General features: G+C 49.7%; 5 protein-coding genes across 5 annotated transcripts; 4 read left to right on the top strand and 1 right to left on the bottom strand.

Moving 5' to 3' along the window:
* Positions 1–5,800: 5,800 nt before the first annotated feature.
* Positions 5,801–6,378, top strand: BCR38DRAFT_460772 (acetyltransferase; the record flags this gene model as incomplete). Its single annotated transcript, XM_040862452.1, has 2 exons — positions 5,801–6,014; positions 6,077–6,378. The coding sequence occupies 2 exons, from the start codon at positions 5,801–5,803 to the stop codon at positions 6,376–6,378; spliced, it is 516 nt and encodes a 171-aa protein (XP_040711314.1).
* A 32-nt stretch (positions 6,379–6,410) lies between these two features.
* On the bottom strand, positions 6,411–7,665 carry BCR38DRAFT_352970 (FtsJ-like methyltransferase-domain-containing protein; the record flags this gene model as incomplete). The annotated part of the gene is made up of 2 exons (XM_040856742.1): positions 6,411–7,501; positions 7,563–7,665. 2 exons carry the CDS (start codon positions 7,663–7,665, stop codon positions 6,411–6,413), a joined length of 1,194 nt encoding a protein of 397 aa, XP_040711313.1.
* A 241-nt stretch (positions 7,666–7,906) lies between these two features.
* On the top strand, positions 7,907–10,271 carry BCR38DRAFT_460770 (P-loop containing nucleoside triphosphate hydrolase protein; the record flags this gene model as incomplete). The annotated part of the gene is made up of 3 exons (XM_040862451.1): positions 7,907–8,152; positions 8,202–9,359; positions 9,411–10,271. 3 exons carry the CDS (start codon positions 7,907–7,909, stop codon positions 10,269–10,271), a joined length of 2,265 nt encoding a protein of 754 aa, XP_040711312.1.
* A 1,419-nt stretch (positions 10,272–11,690) lies between these two features.
* BCR38DRAFT_499965 (glycoside hydrolase superfamily) lies at positions 11,691–13,053 on the top strand (the record flags this gene model as incomplete). The annotated part of the gene is made up of 6 exons (XM_040864808.1): positions 11,691–11,711; positions 11,812–12,035; positions 12,080–12,133; positions 12,202–12,703; positions 12,781–12,931; positions 12,965–13,053. The coding sequence occupies 6 exons, from the start codon at positions 11,691–11,693 to the stop codon at positions 13,051–13,053; spliced, it is 1,041 nt and encodes a 346-aa protein (XP_040711311.1).
* Positions 13,054–15,027: 1,974 nt separating this feature from the next.
* On the top strand, positions 15,028–16,546 carry BCR38DRAFT_377014 (uncharacterized protein). Its single transcript, XM_040857359.1, has 4 exons — positions 15,028–15,397; positions 15,453–15,885; positions 15,935–16,400; positions 16,452–16,546. Exons 1-4 carry the CDS (start codon positions 15,132–15,134, stop codon positions 16,490–16,492), a joined length of 1,206 nt encoding a protein of 401 aa, XP_040711310.1. The 5' UTR covers positions 15,028–15,131; the 3' UTR covers positions 16,493–16,546.
* The last annotated feature ends 4,041 nt before the right edge of the window (positions 16,547–20,587 follow it).

Raw genomic sequence — 20,587 nt, 5'->3', positions numbered from 1 at the left:
GCGGCTGAGGTCGTAAAAGCGGTGAACAATGCACGCGGCAGCACCGATGCAGTGGCGGCCCGCAGGCTGCGCAGTGGCGATACCGTAGTGACGTTTAAGCAGTCGGCCTCAGCAGCGACCACGGACAGCAGGTGGGTGCGTAGTGCCTTCGGCGATAAGGCACTTCTCAACCGCAGAGAAGTTGCAGTGATCGCGAAGGGGCTGTCTGCGAAACGGCTGCGAGAGGTCCACGACGAGAGCCAGCTACTTAAAGACCTGAAGCGGGACAATACAAAGCACCTCTCTAAGGCTAAAAGGAACCTCCCCCGGGCGCCGCAAGCACCGTATGCGGCCCTGATACTACACGTGGATAGCGTGGAGGCGGCGATGGAACTATGCTCCGAAGGGCTTATTTGGGAGGCCCAGATATTCGATTGCGAGCCGTACGACGGCAATCTTCGGGTTCGGCAGTGCTACCAGTGCTACGAATACGGCCATATCGCGAAACACTGCAAGAAGACGGCGCGTTGCGGCGTCTGCGCTGCAACGGCACACCCAGGGGGTGAAAAAGACTGCCCCGAGAAGGCACCTAGCGGCAAAAAACGTTATGTGAACTGCAAAGGGAAGCAGACGGCGTGGGACAGGGACTGCCCTACGGCAGAACAGCAGCGGCTACGCGTACGCGAGGCGTACGCTCACCGCCCCTGACAATTTGAGGTCCGCAGCTACTCGGACGGGTTATCTAGTGAGGGCAGGCTCACACCACCTAGCTCATTGACCAGCGACGGGTTTACAGTTGTACGACCCCGGGGCCGCCCCCTAGGCGGATCGCGAGTGGAGCAGGAGCGAACCGAACGGTCTGCGTCAGCAATGCGTAGCTTCCTCACTAAGGGACGTACGAACGAAGATATACCATCGACAGCTTAATGGTAGTCTCTATTCTCTACTGGAATATCGCAGATTCAAAGGCGAACACAACGCTAGCGCTGGATAAGGGGGGTGACTATGATATAATAGCGGCTCAAGAGCCATGGATCAACCGGCGGACGAAGGCGATTTATTGCCCGAAGTCGTCCAGGTACGAAGTAGTGTACAGCAGCGGCAGAGCTGCGCTATACGTCCATAAACGATACGACGTGGCTACGTTGCGACCCCGTACCGGGATGGACTGGAGCAGTATTACGTTCGGGGCAGGCCCGGACGCCCTTACAATCTGGTCTATCTATTCACCAAACCAGACCGGGAGCCGCTGAGTCAGCCCGCTCCAAGACCTCCCTAATGGGGCGCCGGAGGGGACACAGGTCCTCGTAGGGGACTTCAATACACATCACCCGCTGTGGGACGTCCACGGACGGTCGTCACGGGGCAGCGACAACGTAGTGGAGTTTGCGCGACGCTGGCGATTAGAGCTCGTTACGCCGTTCGGGGAAATCACACGGCAAAGGCACAAACAACGAGACTCAACTATCGACCTAGCCTGGGTGACGAAAGGGGCTAGGATTGATTACGATGGGGACCCGGGCCTAGAGGGCTCAGACCACAGAGCGCAAGTGATTAGGGTAATATCCAACGGGGAAGCAGTCAAGGAGGGCCGCCGCAGTGTCGAAGGGTGGAACTGGGCGATGGCGGATAAGTGGCTCATCGTAGCCGAATCAAGCCAGAGATTTATGAATTATTTGCCGGTTGAGACGATAACGGAGTTGGACCAGGCTGTTGACTGGGTTATCCGGAACCTCCAAGAGATCGCCGACGTGGCGGTCCCGAGACGCACCGTTGGCCGAGGCGCTGGGGTCCCGTGGTGGTGCCCGCAGGTTAGAAAGGCTTGCGCTGAGACGAAGAGACGACGGCGAGACTACCTCCAGGCAAGGTCGCAGACCTACTGGGACGAATATACAAGAGCCGGCCAAAAACAACGGCTCGAAATCAGCGAAGCGCAGACGCGTAGCTGGCACGAGAAGCTCGAGGGGACGGCGAAGGATCACAAAAGCCTGTGGGCACTGCAGAGGTGGGCTAGGCTACGGAGATGGGCCCCCCCTGAGGCCCACGTCTTACCAGATCTCCGGAGAGACGCCGGCGACACGCTTACGGCACGTACACATGATGAGAAGGCAAAATTACTAGCTGAGAGGTTCTTCCCAGACCCGTGTATAGATCTATCGGACCTCGATCGCGGCCTATTACAGACGAGACCAGAGCTGAACGTCCCTAGGGAGGTGACCACAATGGATATCGAGTCTATCATCAAAGGAACGGCTGCTTGGAAGGCTCCCGGCGACGACCTGATCCCCACTGGCCTGCTAAAGGCCTGCGGTAAACCCCTATAGGAGATCCTAGCGGATCTGGCAACAGCTAGCTTTAGGCTGGGGTACTACCCGGAGCGCTTCCGCTCAACGAGGGTGGTTGTTATCCCTAAGCCTAATAAAACGACAGCTCAGAAGCAGACCCCTGGCGGCTGGCGCCCCATTGCCCTGCTTAGCACGGTAGGGAAGGTAATAGAGACGGCGATGAGCCAGCGTATCACCAAAGTAGCTGAGGCGGCCGGCCTACTACCAAACGGCCAAATGGGTAACCGCGCTGGGAGGTCCACCGAACTGGCAATACGTATAGTTGAGGACGTGGTCTATACGGCGTGGAGACGCGGGGGCATCGCCTCGCTGCTACAGCTAGACATCAAGGGGGCATTTGATACGGTCAATTACAGACGGCTGATTTCCATATTAGCCCGGAAAGGCTACCCGGAGTGGGTTCAGGAGTGGGTACGCAGCTTCGTGGAGGATAGGACGGTACGACTCCGGTTCGATGGAAAGGAGTCAGAGCCAATCCCCCTACGAGCTGGCGTCCCCCAGGGGTCACCGCTATCCCCGATACTGTTTATATTATACATTTCAACGCTGTACGAGGAGCTAGCGGAGCAGCATCCACTACGTTTAGTAGTCGGGTTCGCGGACGACACGAACCTGCTAAGCGTCGGCACCGATCCAGACACGACCTGCCGCCGGTTGGAGAGCGCATGGGCTACGTGTCAGCGGTGGGCAGTGAGGCACGGGATGGAGTTCGCTCCTGACAAGAGTGAGCTAATGCACTTTACTAGGGCCCGAGAGCCCTTGCCGCAAAGTATTCGCCTTGGGGACGCCACAGTGTCGCCGGTAGTCTCAGCGAGGTTCCTAGGAGTCTGGTTCGACCGCAAACTGACGTAGCACGCCCATGTTGAGCGTGTTAAAACAAAAATGGCAACTCAAAAGCTAGCCCTGACAAAGCTAGTCAATATGTCGTGGGGCTGCGATCTTATACGGGCGAGGCTGTTATATACGGTGGTTATCCGTAGCGCGATCGCCTTCGGGGCGACTGCGTGGCATACCATAAGTGAGGAACCGGCAGGGCCAGCTAAGAGCCTGATGGGGATACAGAGCGAGTGCCTCCGGGTAGTCTGTGGCGCCCACAAAGCGACGCCGGTTCGCCACCTGGAAGCAGAAGCAGCAATCCCGCCACTAGACCTCTATCTTAGTGCCCGGGCTGCTAAGTTTGAAGAACGGCTATGGCTTAGCGGGAAGAGAAACCTGCTTCGCAGCGCGAGCGCTAAAGCGTCACATATACTCCGGCAGGATAGGCCGGCGAAGAGGAAGCAGGCGTCGCAGCTACTCCGACCGGCAGGGTACACTATGGAGAAGGAGGCCCGGGGCTCCGAGTGGATGAGTGAGGAAAAGGAGGTCCCGGCGGCCCTCCTCGGCCACTGGAGGAAGAGATGGCTCACCGGAGCAGAGCATCACGATCGCCAGCGACGCGCTATCGCTGAGGAACCGGAGGGCCCTTCGATGCAGATACCGAAAGGGGGCAAGTATTTCGGCCTGAACCGACTGGAGGCGTCTACGCTGTGCCAGATCAGGACGGAAAAAATAGGACTAGCAGCCTTCTTATTCAAGACAGGGGCTTTTGGCGTGTACTCGCCGCTATGCCGCTGTGGCGACGCCCCTGAGACGGCAGAGCACGTAATCCTCTTTTGCGGGCTGTTGGACGGACCGAGGGAACGATTACGGGCCGCTATCGCACCACGGCCACTATACTCTCGCAGAGACCTCGCAACGGCAACAGGAGAACCAGTAGTTAGTGGGACTATTGTAAGGTGGCTGCTAGGGACGGGTCGGACAGCTTCAAGGCCCAGATAGCATCGATCTTCTCAGGGGGGACTTTGTTGGTAGGTTGAGAACCAACGTAGTATGGTAGTGAACGCAACGCAGTCGCCAATAGGGCGAACCGACGACGCAGCGTATGTATTTAGTCCAGCCATTAGGGCACGGTTTGACATACGGGAGTACTAGTAGAGGTACCGGGGGCTTCGAGCCTACGGCGTATTTAATAATAATAATAATATATAACTCACTGCGCCATGTTTCAGGAGGGACTGCAAGCTGTATGCTTCCGTATATACAAGCCGTACTGGAGGGAAGAGTTAGACAAATGGATTGCTGACTCTTCCGTTCACCCATTTTAGGAACTATAAGTAGTTGTTTGGTTTGTCCCAAACTAATCAATCCGGGTTTTCAAGGCTCTCATCGAGCTTCCCTTATTCATGGTGTTTCAATTTGTAGAGGCATACCCATATGCCAAGTTCCTGCTCCTGGAGCGTCGCCAGAAAGCTGAGCTAACAGCATGATAACGTTGGTGGTTCTATTCTCGCGGGAGACCCAAACTTTCCTCGCGAATTTTTTGAAGCGATTCATTGGCGGGATGCACCGCAAGTGCGATCTCACGTACATGATTGCAAGCAGCTTTTCTAATGGGAAAGTTGACGGAAGCGGGGTCTTTAAAGCGTGTATCAGGTGGTACGAGACCCCGTGTGTTATTCATTCTCTTTCCTTTTTCGACACTGGATTTCCCTAGCTTGACGTAGAAGATACGTTCACGTGGAAATTCGACGATTTCGTAGTATCAAACTACTCAAAAGCATCATTCCCACGGAGAAACTGCATATTATCCCCCTGAAAGGACTCTCTTGGAATAATATCTGTCCGTATCTCGACGAACATTCCAGCTGCTCCTTGGCCGCCCAAACATAATGCTTAGCAATTTAAGGTAACTATGACAACTTACATGGCTCCGGTTGCTAGAAGAGCCATCTTGCGAGCTTCAGTTACTTTTGCAGTCACTGTTGCCGTTGTGGCCGGCTTAGTGAAACTCATTTGGTACGGGTCGTGATGTGTTCAACAGTGGATTTGATGTGTGGGGAAAGCAGCGAGGTGTCTGCTTGCACTACGACAACACCAAATAAGAACAATTGCAAGGAATGATCTTATTGCGAACGACAGCTCCAGGACATCCTGAATCATCAAATATAGCTTCTTCCATGATCCTAAATGAGTGCAAAACCCTGCTGGTCAACTTAAACATAGGAAGCTACAAAACAACTATGTAATATTGGGTTGTTTTTGGTTGACACCAAGAAAGTTGTTAGATTTCGTCAGTACAGTCTGATATTGTGTTCTAGACTTCGAGCACGTATATCACTCACTCACTCGACAGTTAAAAATTGAGATACGAACCCCGTCAGCATATAGATTTGCAGCACCGACTCCTGAGCTCGACAGTCCATAGAATTCTGAGGTTTAGTAACCCCAATGGCTTTGAGAAACTGAGTGCCGCCTTGTATACTCATGTAAATATGACGCAAGACTAAAGTGCCAAGGCGGCCATTACGTGGACGACTAGTCTAGCGCGGGGTAGTAAACGTCACATATCATGCAAGATCTTATAGTTTCGCTCCTCATTGATGAAACTCGAGACGTGGACGACTAGACTACTTGGAGCATTCATAAAGGCATCAGAAATGTTGGAAGTCAAAGCTAACAACTGGTACCGAGACAACTACCTAATCTCAACTGAGCCAAATTTACTACAAGTTGAAGCAGTCAATGCAGCGCTGAGTTCCGATTTAGTATGGTGGGCGAACGGGCTGCCCCTGGAGACGACGAAGAAGGCATTGCATAACTCGCTCTGCTTGGGCCTCTACGCTCTGCCACAGTCCACCTCTGAAATCGCCGGTAAGTTTACTCGCCGGCTCCCCGATCTGCTCCTCTCGGACTCACTCACTGCTATCTCAAAGGTCACAGCAGTCCCAAGCAAATCGGTCTGCTTAGAGTAGTGACAGACGATGTAACTTTTGCATACCTCACCGATGTGTATGTCCAGCCAGAGTATCAGGGGAAGGGGCTGGGGCGCTGGATGCTGGAGTGTTTGGACGAGATTATCAAGGGCTGGCCCCATCTGAGGCGGTTCATGTTTCTGACAAATGACGCTATGGATCTGTATCGAAAGACCATTGGGGCCAAAGAATGGAGCGAGGCCAAAACAGAGGGTGTCCAGGTCGGGACGGTTGAGGGGCCGGGTTGGCAGCAGCCTCAGTAGTTTGTTTGAATGGTGTTACAGTACCGAATCTCTCATTCTTTGGCTGTCGCGTTCCCGTACGCGCCTCCGGCTGCTTTTCGCAATTCTAGCGCGCGCCTGTATGGAGGTGCTGTCGGCGGTTGGATTGGGTCGAGGGATACATGGCCTGGAGGTAGTCGGTATGAAGCGTCGGAATCGAAAGCGGATAGATCACCACATGCAATAAATGGCGCGATCCATCTGACATCGTCCCTTTTCGATGGGCGATGATCCTCAATCTCAACGTCGGTGATCCCATCACCGTCCGTGATTCGCGCAAGTCGCGGTACCGCATCCCACGCACCAGTCTCTGAGTTCTGGAGCACCGTCATAGCGGTTAACGGTAATGATGTCGAGGTATCATGCGTTATGTTAGACAGGCGATAGCCTACCCCCAGCGGTTCCTCCAGACTAGCCGAAAAGTTCTTGGGCGGCTGGAAGTTAAGACAGACAATAAAAGCCTCGACGCTGCTCGCGCGCGAAGATCTTGGTTTCGCAACATGTACTTTCTCAAAGAAGATCTTGAGCTGAGCGTACAGGACGTCCACGTTCTTGCCCCTGAAGATCTTGGCGACGAATTTTCCACCCGGCTTCAGGACGCAGAGCGCCAAGTTCAAAGCAGCGAACAGCAATTGCGACTGCACGTATATGTCGAGATCATGTAGACCAGTTACATCAGGGGCACCGTCGCTGAGAACGAGATCTACCGGATGGGCCGCCTGCTGGCTTTTCGTGCTCGAGTCGTAGTCGGGATCCAAGGCTTTCAGAAGAAGGGGTACTGTAGCAGGGTGTGTAATATCTGCTCTGAGGGTGACGATACCGGCCAGAGGACTTATAGGCTGCAAGTCGATGGAAACAATCTTGACGTGCTTTCTCGGCTTCAATTCATCGGCTCCAAGTTGCAATCCTGGCTCCTGCTTTGCTTCGCTGCCATTGGGCCTAAAGACCTGGAGCATCTGCTGGCGAAATTTGGCTTCCCGATCCTGCCATGCTGCGCGACCGAATTTCTCACCCTCGATGAGAACTCGTGAGAGAACTTGGGACCAACTACCAGGGGCAGCGCATAAGTCGACCACCCTAGTCACATTGGCGAACAGATCGAATTCTGGGGTCAATTGTGAGCAACAGTGCGCAAACCAAAATTCCTGAAAGTCAACATAGCCTACCTTCATCGAGCTGCAAGAGCTTGAATGCACTTCTTGCACGCCAACCCTGCTCCTTCGCCAGCCTGTAGTAGGCATCACGTTTGTCCTTCGATGATTTACCCATCTTATTGCGTACAACAGCTCTCGATCGGCTGCAGTCCCAACACACCGAAGATTTTCAGGCGCCCGCCCTTGTAGGGCTGATTTAAGGTGCGGTCAGCGCTCCTATCATGTGGGGTTCCTCGGTGGAAGGTTTAGCCGGGTGCTGGAATTTTGGGGACTCGGCGATTTTTAGAAGATTTTACACCCTGCGAGCAGTGAAAGAGGTCTGTATTCAAGACAGTCCCTGCTTCGTGGTAGCACAGATGGACGAAATCGAAAAGAAGAGAAAGTTTGGGTCTACAGAGGCGACAAAGTTGCCCGCCAAGAAGCAGAAGACTCGCGCAGCCGTCAAAAAGCCGACCAAAGCCAAGCGCAGCGTCACCGCCGACAAGCTACAATGGCGCTCAGCGACCCTTCCCGACATGTTCAACGATGCTGAAGGCTTTTTCGGGCTTGAAGAAGTGGACGATGTCGAGGTTGTCAAGCTTGGAAACAACAACATAGAATTCGTGAGTTGGGCAACACACAGGACGGGCCAATTGTCTAATCATTACGCAGAGAGTCGCTGGTGTTTCAACAGAAGATGACGAAAGTGATGAATTCGAAGGCTTCGACGATGATCTCGCCGATAAACCAATTCCAACGCAGGTTGAAAGCGAGGAAGTAGTGGATTCGGAGAAAACACAAAAGAAGAAGCCAGAGACGAAGCAACAACAGGAGAAGCCAGAGAAGACGAAACAACCCGAGAATCCCGCCAAGACAAACCAACAGGAGAAGGCAGATGCTAAGAAAGAAAAGAAGAAAACAGCGAAGCAGGCGAAGAAAGACTCTGAGCTTGAGAGCAACGTATTTGCTGCTTTGGACGATGTGGACATGGCAGAAGATGATGTTGACCTTTCTGCTTGGGTGCGGTTAGAGCTGTCTCCGGGCATGCTTTCAGGACTAGCCAAGCTCAAGTTTACGAAACCAACGCCCATTCAAGCTGCCACGATACCGCATATTCTGGCCGGAAATGACGTGATCGGAAAGGCGTCTACTGGATCTGGAAAGACGCTGGCTTTCTCTATTCCCATCGTCGAGAAGTGGTTGGAGCGCGCAGAGGCGGACAGTAGTTCAGAGGCGTCTAAAGGACCCATTGCCCTAATCCTCTCTCCTACCAGAGAATTGGCACATCAAATCACTGACCACATTAAAGACTTGTGTGAAGGACTGCCGAACTCGCCTTTCGTCTGCTCCGTCACGGGAGGTCTTTCAGTGCACAAACAACAGCGACAGCTGCTGAAGGCGGACATCGTGGTGGCAACACCTGGCCGTTTGTGGGAAGTCATTAGCGCTAGCACTGAAGTTATGGACAAGTTCAAGACCATCAGCTTCCTGGTGATAGATGAAGCAGATAGGCTGTTGACTGACGGTCACTTTAAGGAGGCCGAGGATATATTCAATGCACTTGACCGTATCGAAACAAATGAAAACGAGAAGGATCAAGATACCGCATCTCGGCAAACGCTCGTGTTCTCTGCGACGTTCCACAAGGGTCTTCAACAGAAGCTCGCCGGCAAGGGCAAATATGGGTTGATGGAGAAGGAGGATTCGATGGAATACCTCCTGAAGCTCAACTTTCGAGAAGAGAATCCAAAGTTCGTCGACGTCAACCCGGTGTCTCAGATGGCCGCAGGGTTGAAGGAAGGTCTTGTGGAATGCGGCGCAATGGAAAAGGTAACCAAATTCATTAAAACTTGCATTGCGTTTTTACTAACCCTGTATCAGGATCTTTACCTCTACATGCTTTTGCTTCTGTACCCAAGGGCACGTACTCTTGTCTTTACCAACTCCATCAGCGCGGCTCGCCGTATTACACCCATGCTGCAAATGTTGAACCTTCCTACCAACCCGTTACATTCCCAAATGGCTCAGAAAGCGCGACTACGATCTATTGAACGATTCACAGGAGCTCCAAATGGCACCGCCTCCATTCTCATCGCCACCGATGTTGCCGCACGCGGTCTCGATATCCCTGGCGTCGACCTTATCATTCATTACCATGTGCCGCGAGCTGCAGATGCTTACGTCCATCGGTCAGGAAGAACCGCTCGAGCTGAGAAGACTGGATTGAGTATCCTTCTCTGTGGGCCAGAAGAAGTGATTCCTACTCGGAGACTCATTTCCAAGGTGCATTCTCAGAGGAAAGGCGGCGGGAAGCATTTCTTCGTCCAGACCCTCGATTTGGATCATAAACTCGCCAACCGACTCAAGCCCCGGCTCACACTCGCCAAGAAAATCTCAGATGCTAGCTTGGCAAAAGAAAAGGGGAGCAAAGAAGATGACTGGATGCGGAACGCAGCAGAAGAACTTGGCGTGGATTACGACAGCGAAGAGTTGGAAAAGGCCGGCGAGTGGGGAGGTCGCGGGCGGGGGAGAAAGGAGAAACAGAAGGAAGCGAGGGCCCTGACCAAGGCCGAGCTTGGTGCTATGCGAGCTGAGCTAAGAGAACTCCTCTCGAGGCGTGTCAATGCTGGCGTGAGTGAGAAATACATCGCTACGGGGTTGGTGGACATGGATGAGTTGCTCAGAGACACCAAGGGTGATTTCTTGGGCAGGGTGGATGGTTTGGATGTTTCGAGTCTATGATACCAAGCAATGTAAAATTGTCTTATCTCCAGTAAATATCTCAGCAGATGACGCCATCAATGGCCGCAATTCTGTGTCGTTTCTAACTTGTAACGCGACCATTCTTATATCATAGTTGCCTCCCTCGAGATAAGTACTGCAAAGCCAGTGTTGGGGATTGGGGTTTAGAGCACTGACGAGCAGTTATCTCTTATGTATCATGGTTCAGTAGAGATAAATATATGAAGTAGAATTGGGTTAGACAATTGCTACCGACCAGAATGCTTGTTTTCACAGGCTGCTGCCTCAAACTTGCCTGGACCTGACTGGGCAAGGCCTCGTGCTATTCTGTCTTTTCCAATGACGGCAGCTCTTGATGCAAATTAGCTTTCAAAAATCCCCAAAAAGATCAGAACGACTAGTTGATTGGAAAAATCCCTAGCATTTTCCTTCCAAATGCTAACATGACATCAGGACATCTTTGGTTAACCACACCAAAAACAGACCCAGATGTCAACTGACGCGTTGCCAATGTCGGTGCCTTGCTAAACATCTTCCACGCGTAAAGCCTTCCGAACTGCAACTCTGCTAACTCAATGTGATACTACATGACCACATCCCAATACGGTTCTCCCAATCAGAGCGCTCACAGCGAGTGACCACCCTCTATACAACCAGTACCATGCTAGTGTTACTTCTTGTAACACATTTTATCCTAGCCAGGCGGCTTCGGCTAGGCGACCTGGTACATATTCGGCACTTCTTGTGCGGGTGCATCAAACGAGTAAGTAAAATCATCCTCTGAATCGACTGAACTCCTGATAATATGTCTGTCCTCCTTATATATCATAGTAAACAGGCTGTGCCTATCTACTGTTTACTTGAAACTGAAAATCGAGGTGATGTCGGTAGTAGTAGACAAGGTTTATTTCTAGTTATCGTATCGGTATCTACACTACGGGGAAGCACTTCTAAAATCTCGGGAAAGGAGTCCATGATAGACAACACGGGTTAAGTGGGGAAGCTCTCCTATTTATACCTTTATGTCGGACAAAATAATTTGTCTTTGGTGGAAATTGACAACCCTGTAGGGGGTTATCTGCTCACTTATCTCCGAATTTTTGTAAGCTCTATGGCGTCAACATCGCTGCAAATTAACTGATTACAACAGTTGTGTTTCATCCCCTTGCGGATAGAGGTAGATGATTGTTACTAGATTAAGACTTTTACCGCACATTGGGCTTTGAGGGTCCGTCTTACCCGGTATTATAAATCCAGAACTCGTTTTCCAAAGCTGTTTAACAGCTATAATATGTATGTTTGCTGCCTTGGTTCTTACTTCAAAACACGCTTTAATAATCACAGGTAATCTCGATGCTTTCTCTCCGACATTCGCTCCTCAGTAGGTTTGGCCTTATGGCTGTGATAGTCATCCCGACCATGTCACAGACTCCATTAGATGTCATACAGATCGAAACAACCCCAAATGGCTTCACAGATCCGGCGAGGGGATGGAACTCCTTCGGCAGATGACGTGCTATCCACAACTACTTCCCTCAAGGAATCTGATTACGTGCATTGCAGTCTAGACTCGGGCTGGTCCGTAGGAGCCAATGGTGACGACTTTGGGCGTATCATTTACGACACGAACAACTTTGACATCCCGAGCCTAGCATACCACGTTCACGACGAGGGACTTCTGTTGGTAGTCTACTTGGTGCCCGGCGCCTTCATTGCCGACGAGGGGAAGACCATACTGGACACCAACATCATGATTGGCTCGATGTGCTCTGGAGACAATGGCATGTCTTGTGTAATTTTGATTACAGTGAGCCAGTCGTACAGCAGTGGCACCCTTCCGTCGTGGATCAATTTGCGTCTGGGTAAGTCCTTGAGGAGGACAGGTCGGGACATAACAACCGATTACTGTTCTAACTTGCCCACCAAAAAGGGGCGTCGACCTCATTAAGCTCGACTTCGTCACCCCCGGTTCTCATACCAACAACGCCAATCTACCCGCCAATTTGAGCGGCGAAGTTATCGCCTACCACAACGCCATCGCACAATCCGGCCGGTCGATCCGTCTAGACATATCTTGGAAGCTAGACCGGTCCCAAGCGTTTTTCGACATCTGGGAGTCCAGCGCCGACTCGATGCAGTCGGATCAGGATATCTACAATGCCGGGGAGTGTACCTTCGTCGCATGGGACTTTTTACAGCGTGCGATTGAAAACTACCTTTTTACCATGGTGATACAGTATAATCGCATGTTGGCGATATACCTAGACATGGATAGCTTGTTTGTTGGGAACGAGGCCGATTTCTCGGGGATGACAGTTGCTGAGCGTCAGACTATGATGAGACACTGGGTCGGTGCTGCTGCCAACCTCATTGTCGGCTCTGATCTAACGCACCTCGATGCCTTGGGTTTGGACGTGCTCACCAGGGCCGATGTCTTGGCTATTTCTGAGCTCACGGCTCGCTATCCTATGCAGCCACATAACCCCCGACCGGTGGTAACAGCGCGCAGCAAATCCAGGCGTGGGACGCTGGTCCTGACTCTTCTGTTTATGCCGTGGCGGTCTTGGCTAACTATGGTCCGGATCAGGGTCAGGGCGGGTTCGGGACAGTGTTTGAGGGTGCGCAGACTGTTACTGTGTCTTCGGACGACCTTGATATTAGTGGGATGGCTTTCGATGTTTTTGACGTGTGAGCTGGCACGGATTTAAGGTCGCCGAGCGAGGGATTTAGTATAGAACTTGAAGAGGCAGAGAGTGTTTTATACCGTTTGACTCCGGCGTAGTTTTAATTGGCGCTGCCATGTGCATGGTAGACACGGTGCTAAGACACACAACATCAAGTGAGGTATTTAGCAATTACTGTTTGTGCGGTAATCGATTAGCCGCCCAATCATCATGGTTTTGCCATATTACCAGACCCGTGGATACTGTTTCTTCAGCGGCGTCAGGCTTGTCCTTCTCCTTCCTCCAGCAGCATTCGTCGCGTATTATGGCCCGATTCCCTTCTGACTAGGCAGTCGATTTCACGAGGTACAACCCATCCTTGTTCATCGGATCGTGTTTATATATTAAACAATGCTTCAACATTTCGTAATAGTAAGTAAAAGAGCGCTCTTCAACAATGGCCTTATGTTGCTCTTCCAACATCTTAGCCAGAATTCGGCCTTGGCCATACACTGCGCTTCCATGACGATCCAAGATTGACCGTCTTTATCATGTCATGAAGTTCTGTCTTTTCCCGCTCCGTTTTGTTTTCGTATGCGCACTTATCTCATTCTAAATACCCCTTGAGAGATGCTGCATTGGTATGTTGGTCAAACTGATCGCAGTCTACATAATTATCTTGCAGTTGCCTCATTTTGCATGAAGCCGGAAACACAGGGTATCAAAGACATCGTTCTTCAGATCAGTTAGGAGAAAGAAATTGTCGCATGAAATAAGCTCCAGGCACGCTCGGTACGTCGTCAACTCGTCTTTAAACCCCTTTGCTGTGATTTAGCGAGTGTAGATCCAAGTAATCATGGCGTCCACCATGTCAAGACTGTCATTCAAAATTACTTGGTTTGCATGTGCTTCCTAGAACAATAACGTAGAACCTTATTGAATATACAGGTAAGGAGACAAGTATATACCTTAAACTTACCATATAGGGCTTTCTGGAACTATTCGGATCGCGAGACAAGAATGAGCTTGTGGACTTTCTACTCTCGATCTTGAAACTTTATCGTGACTTCTGCAAGAAATTCCGGCATAAGAAGCCTGTAAAAATAAGTCAGTCAGCGAGTGGATGATGATATTGCGGATCTGGGGGATACTCGCTCTTTGTCTAGTTTGCCGCTAGGCAACAACCAACGTATCGAATTGACCATCTCAAATGCTACAGATATGCCGAACAGGGAACTGAATCTCAAGATATTTTTTTGCGCTACCTTCTTGCGCTAATAATATCTCCTGTTTTTCGAGTGTTTCACTGCGTAGTATACAGATGTATTTGCAAAGTTAAACAGACACCGTATATGGGAAGGTACGACCAATTGTAGGGCCGAAGGCTTAAAAAATCCTGCATCAAACCAGAAGTATCCATCAGAGAAGAGAAAACCCATTTTGGGGGGGGGCCTTCACATAAATATACCGTTGGTTTCTACCATAGTAAGCTATAGGAAGCCAAAACCTTGCTGAAGATTTTACAGCATCACATCCTAGGTTTATTAATTATCGAGTGAAATTCATTCGTCTGCTGATAAGTATATTTATTTCTTCTTGTTCAAGGCCCATGGGTATGGGTCAGAGAAATCCGAGGGAGGTCTCATTTGAAGACTACGACTACTGCACCTGTTGACATAAGACATTAGTGCTGACATTAGAGCTGACTTGAAATTGCACATGTGATATAAGACATTAGTGCTGACTTGAAACTGAATAATAACAGAGGACTAGTGGCACACAGTCCACTGGCGGAGCCCTAGTTACTCCGTAACAATGTACACTAGTTAGATAGGTAACATTCTACCGTGACACCTGACGGAGGTGAACTTAGCTCAATGAACATCACAATCCTCCATGAAATAATAGAGAATACAAGGAAGATTATATATTCGCAGATTGACGGTCATTAGCCTCGGCATCGCCAAATCTGACAGGTGATTCGGCTCCACCGGCCCCGTTTGGTGTGATCAGCCGTAAGTAATTCTTGCTTAGCCCGACATGGCCGCATTGGAAAGCAAGCTGTCGTTGCAAAGTGACTCCGCCTTTTCAAGGTGCAGCATATTCGCACTAAACAAAGATCAATGGTGGCCTCTTGTCAAACTTTCAATCCACCCTCATTCGTAACTTGTTCCAATCTTCTGTGATTTCGTTCAATATGGTAGGCCTCACGGTGTCATCTTTCGGCGTTTATGGTCTCCTGGTCGTCATTGCCATCCTTTACCAGACCGAGCTACCGCGTATGGTGAAGCTTGGTCTTGGCATTGGCAGAACTCTCGAGCCCCTGGGCTCGTTTCCATACACATATCGCCGAATCCAAGAGCCTCGTCTGGAAGCATGTGAAGATATGTGGCTGTCGGAATCGACACGCCAGTTGTTTCTTGCCTGCTCCGATTCCTTGTCCCGCAAGGAGTACCTGCCAAAGTGGGTCTGCCACGAGAAACAATATGCCACGCTCAGCTTCTAACGTGCTTTCTAGTGGTGGGAAGTTCAATGTGTCTGGACGAAGCCTCCGTGATTCCATTGTTGTGATGGACCTCGAAAGGCCATCCGGAGATAGCTTTGATATGCGCACACTAGAGACTCCAGGCTTCTTTGGAACTGACGGGGATGGGCGGCTTCATTTGGTCGGATTCGCAGGCAGTGATGATGAACCTGGCGACATCCGACTGTGGGTTATCAATACGAAGCCATCGGTAGACCCAATCACGGGCGAATTCTTGGATAATTCGAAAGTGGGAGCGAACTCCACGGTTGAGCTCTTCAAGACAGGGGCAGGTGCCACTACACTGGAACACATCAAAACTTTCTTCCATTCACAGATTGCTACACCTAACAAGGTTACCGCACTCGGGGGACCCCATGACGGGTTTTACTACACGAATGATCATGGCACGGTCAAGACTGGACTGGTGAGTAACCAAACTTCATGGCTGCGACTCTAAACTAATATAAAGCCAGGGATACGCGCTATCACCATTGCTCGCCAAAGCCGATGTGTCTTTCTGCGATGACACCACCTGCCGAACTGTGGTACCAGGCCTCAAATACCCGAATGGCTTGGTAAAGGGCCATGACGGATTGATATACGTCCCCAGTGCCAGCATTGGCGGGATCGACGTCTTCGAGCCACTCCCTGACCACGGACTAAAGAAAATCGACCATATTGACGTCGACTATAGCTTGGACAACTTAAACGTCGACGCGAGCGGGGATATCTACGCAGCTGCCTTCCCCATCGCCAAGCAGATCCTAGACGGCTTCAACGATCCTCTCAACAGCTTTCCCGCTGCGACAGCCCTACGCATCAGGAAAACTCTCAGCGGCTATGAGGTGACCAAGGTTATTGAGGACAGGAACGGCGAAGTATTGCCGGCTACGACCACGGTTCTTCACGACACAAAGACAGGAAAACTGTTCATGAGCAGTAAGTCGAACTCGGTTTTGGCAACCTGCAGAAACTTTATTAACATCACAGGTGTATTTTCGCCCTTCATCTCGATTTGCGATGAGGAATAGCTGGAATAACCATTAAAAAAAGGATCTTTTAGATTTCCGCGGTTGAGCAAAGACCTTGGGGCATGATGGTGAGCACTGTATCAGCCTCACAAACCCTAATCGACTATTCCCCTCTGTATAGAGTAATGCAAATGTAGATACCAAGCTAAGCTTATTGTAACCTCATGCATCAGTTGAGTGAGACCGAGTTGATATATGTATCTACCCTTGAAGTTTCAATTGATTCAAGAGTTCCAGTGGACGAGAATACAGTGTCCAACTGAAAGTGCCAAATGGTTAGCAATTACCAATTCACTCCTGGCTCATATTTACCTCAGGAATATAGGCGACGATCCAGATTATGCTGGCACTTCAAGTCTATAACTAATTGCTGGGCAGTTGTTTAAATTTACGGCATCAGTATTGTGGTCCGTTCGCGGAAAGATCTTTGATGTATCGGCTTCTTTGTCTAACATAACCCAGGCAAAGCCATGCCGGAATAGCGCCTTGTAGAAGCAAAACATTCCTACTGGCCTCATACTCTCCGTGCCTTTTAGACTGATTAATCCCCCAAAATATCGTCATGGAGTTGCTTGCAGGCCTACCGATCCACTCAACTATCCTGTTCCCTATTATCTTGCTCAAGGGGGGCCACTGTGTACTTCCTGTTGTCACTGCTCATCCCATTGTACTAAGTCTTAACTTGTTCGTATTTTTCGACATTCGCACTTTCTAAGACGATAATTAACAGTTCCTTTCTCCATTCCGTCGACCGGACGCAAGCAACGTAGAATGGACAGGCCGCAGCCATATTCAACTTCGTCCTCATGGTCGCTATACCATTTCACATCTGGCCAGAGAAAAGATAGTTCGCTTTCAGTATCGTGATTGGACTCATTTTCTGGGAACTTAACGGGTACCTGGATGGCCGAAATTCCTGATGCTTATCCATTTAACTTACGACCTTCTTTTCCTGATTCTCAGCCGCCTTTTTCTTTTTACTAATATGAAGTAAATATAGACTCTGTAGTAATATAACGTGGATTAAGACCGATTCGCGCACTTCTTGAACTTTTCCAACCTTTTGACTTCAACACTTATTTCCTCAGCAACAACACAATATCAGTTCAAACTTAAGAAGCTAAAACTCAACCTCGCTATCGGAGCTATCCGATCGACTAAAAAATGAGCTAACGGCGAGCAGCGAAGCTATACGGTGTACCCGAGTCCTCCCTCCGCGATAGAATCCACGGTCGCACCCCACGTACCGAAACCTGGCCGAATAGCACACTAATCGCCGAGATAGAGGTAAAGAGCTATTGATCACATACTTGACCTATATGTAAGAGGGTTTTCTCCCCGGCTAGAGGGTGTGTAAGATATGGCCATTTCTCTATTCTCGCGACGTGTCAGGTTACGGCTAGGCCGAAGGCAATAGTACAGAGTGATGGGGAGTAACGGGCGTCCCTCCTATGTAGCACCGGGTGGTCACTGTCACGGTCTATGACCGGTATGTGGCCTCTGCGACGCCTTCGGCCAGAAAGACCCACAGAAGATTCTCAACAGCACTTGGACCCACAGAAATCTCCGAATAGCTTCAATTCTCGAAGATTCCTGAAATGACGAGACGGGAGGACAGAAGGATAAAAGGGAGAAGGGTTCACCACACTGAATGTATCTAATGTTTTTCTCTTCATAGATGGATAGTACTCGTAGAGTAGGCTAGGCTAATTGCATCGACATTACCCTTGACCCTTACAGTCACTGGCGGTCTCAGGTAGGGGTGCCCACGATGATGCATTGATCTCTACTCTCTCTATCTTCTTCCCGGGCCTCCGCCCCTTACATAGATAGCTAGAACCCGGCGTCGGAGCCGCGGAGCACTAGTTTCTCCGATTGTTCCGCAAACCAAGACTTCCATATCGTGTCATGACTCGCACGTCCCTACACCAGAGCCCCACCGGTGTCCCACCGGTGCTTATGGCATTCTGTTCTCTGACACGACGCGTCGGCAAGCTCTGGGCGTATCGCTTTGTAAAGCGGTCCCTAGAGTTAAAGACGCGTTTTTCTCGCTCCTATGGCTTCAAGAGGGCCCTCTGCGGGGATTAGTAAGGACTGTTCCCCGCTTATATCTCATCCGTTGGCCCCTCTTCCAGATACTAACCCTTAGGTTTTGTGAAGGTCAACCCTCGCAGACTCACTACAACCAGGTGACTTACAGCTGGAACACCTGCCATGGCAGTGCCAGATGGGAAGCCAATCATAACCCCTGTAGGAGCCCCGCCAAGCGTGGACGACTTAGTCGCGCTCCCTCAAACCTAAGTTGTCATCTTCTTTCCTTCGCTCCTTAGAGTAGAATCTTCGTCGATAGCACCTAATCGAGGTCTCTACCAATGCGATGCAACCCAGGTCGTGACAACTAATAAGTAGCTGTAGAAGATCTTTATTCCTTTAACTTAGCTAGAGGACCCTAAAGAGACTAGAGTACTTATCCTAGATAGGTATAGTAGCTACGAAATAATATAATCTATATGCCTATGCCTTATAAATAAGATATACTTACTTTTCTTACCGCTATACATATCCTACGTTCTCTAGCCTCTATATTAGTTAGCCTTTAGGCCTCTTAAGGTAGCCTATAAGAAGGAGCTTAGTTACCTTAACTAATGGGATACTAGTACTATTATAGGTAAGTGGAATTTTCTCCTCTACTATATAAAAGCACGTCTGGTAGCGTTAACTAGTAAGAATATTATTAGTAGGTAGAAATATATAGGTGTCACAAAAGTCAGGGTATGACGACGGAAAAACTTCCAGGCCCTTCAAATAGTGCTGGAGCATCAAGGGACTTAGGGCAAGTATTCTTTGTATAAATTTTATTAGTATTCGGAATTAATGATTGTGCCTAGCCTCCACTACTGCCTGAATCTGCTGTTATAATAGGCCTTTAGCCATCGAGTATAGCTAAGCCCCTTATAAGCTTGCAGCTCCTTAAGAATATATTAGTACTCGTTAAACAGCCTAGTTAGACTTTCAAAGGATACTATGATAGTAAGGGTAGTTAGGACTACGTATTTGTTAGGCAACCTTGGTGGACTTTGCTAAGACCACCAAGGTTACCACGTGACTTAGCCCTTTGGGACTAAGTCCAACCTTCGTGCTCCATAGGACTAGATAGAATGTCATGCTTTTACAACCTCACAAATCTTTGACCACCTTTGCGTGTAACAGTATTAGATAAGCTTAATAGTAACCTAAACACCTAGCAGCTACTATTTCGGAAGGTTCAGAAGGGCTTTAATAAGAAGGACTACTAGTTAGCTATTATCTAGCGAAAGATAAAGGCAATAGAGATAGAGCTTAAGGCTAGTAGGGCTAGGAGGTAGAATGTTGATGTCAGATACAAGGGGTTACTTGACAGACCAAGAGTCACGTGATTATCAGCCACTGGGACTTGGCCAGAAATCCCTCTGCAGAGCAGAGCAGAGGAGACAGACAGCACACATAACAATTAATCCATCACACTGAACGGTCAGATTACCGTAAGATTAAGGCCACAATATGGTCACATCGCAAGATACGTGAATATTCTACAGTGAAGATAAACGCTAATTCGAAGTTCACTAACATTAAGACTATTCGGAAGAATCAAATTGAGGCGGTTAAATTGAGGGTAGTCTAGATAAGTCTAGCGAGTCTGAAAACCCTAGTAACGGTGAAAACTACATTATAGTTGTGTTATAATAAGCATAAAAAGAGGTTAAAGTCAATACGTTGTAATATACAGTATCATTTTTAGGGTGTCCCACATGTAGGGGTTTCCCGGATGTATGTGCGAGACGTTACGCCAAGGACATACATACCAACACGCTGATACTCGACCAAGTCGCCAAACATGGGGTCCAATCGGCTTAGGCTAGAGAATTAGATTTTCAATCGCTGTTACTTTCTGTCGGAGCGCAGATGCGCCCATGTGCTAACGCGGGGTTCTTTCATTTTACCGTGCTAGATATATTGGTACTATCCGGCACTTGATAATGTGACGAAATCATAAAGGCTATTAATGACAGCATCCCTTCCCTGTCCTTCCCTACCTTGCCCCTGGTAACCCAAACA

The sequence above is a fragment of the Pseudomassariella vexata genome (genome assembly GCF_002105095.1).
Source record: "Pseudomassariella vexata strain CBS 129021 chromosome Unknown BCR38scaffold_16, whole genome shotgun sequence".
Taxonomy (NCBI): Eukaryota; Fungi; Ascomycota; class Sordariomycetes; order Amphisphaeriales; family Pseudomassariaceae; genus Pseudomassariella; species Pseudomassariella vexata.
Note: the sequence above shows the minus strand (reverse complement) of the source record. Positions and strands in the feature narration are given on the sequence as shown.

Excerpts from the sequence above, each read along its gene's own strand:
- BCR38DRAFT_377014 (XM_040857359.1), top strand. The coding sequence starts at position 15,132 with ATGGTAGGCCTCACGGTGTCATCTTTCGGCGTTTATGGTCTCCTGGTC. Across the intron at positions 15,398-15,452 it reads CGCAAGGAGTACCTGCCAAA|TGGTGGGAAGTTCAATGTGT; the intron begins GTGGGTCTGCCA and ends CGTGCTTTCTAG. Across the intron at positions 15,886-15,934 it reads GCACGGTCAAGACTGGACTG|GGATACGCGCTATCACCATT; the intron begins GTGAGTAACCAA and ends ATATAAAGCCAG.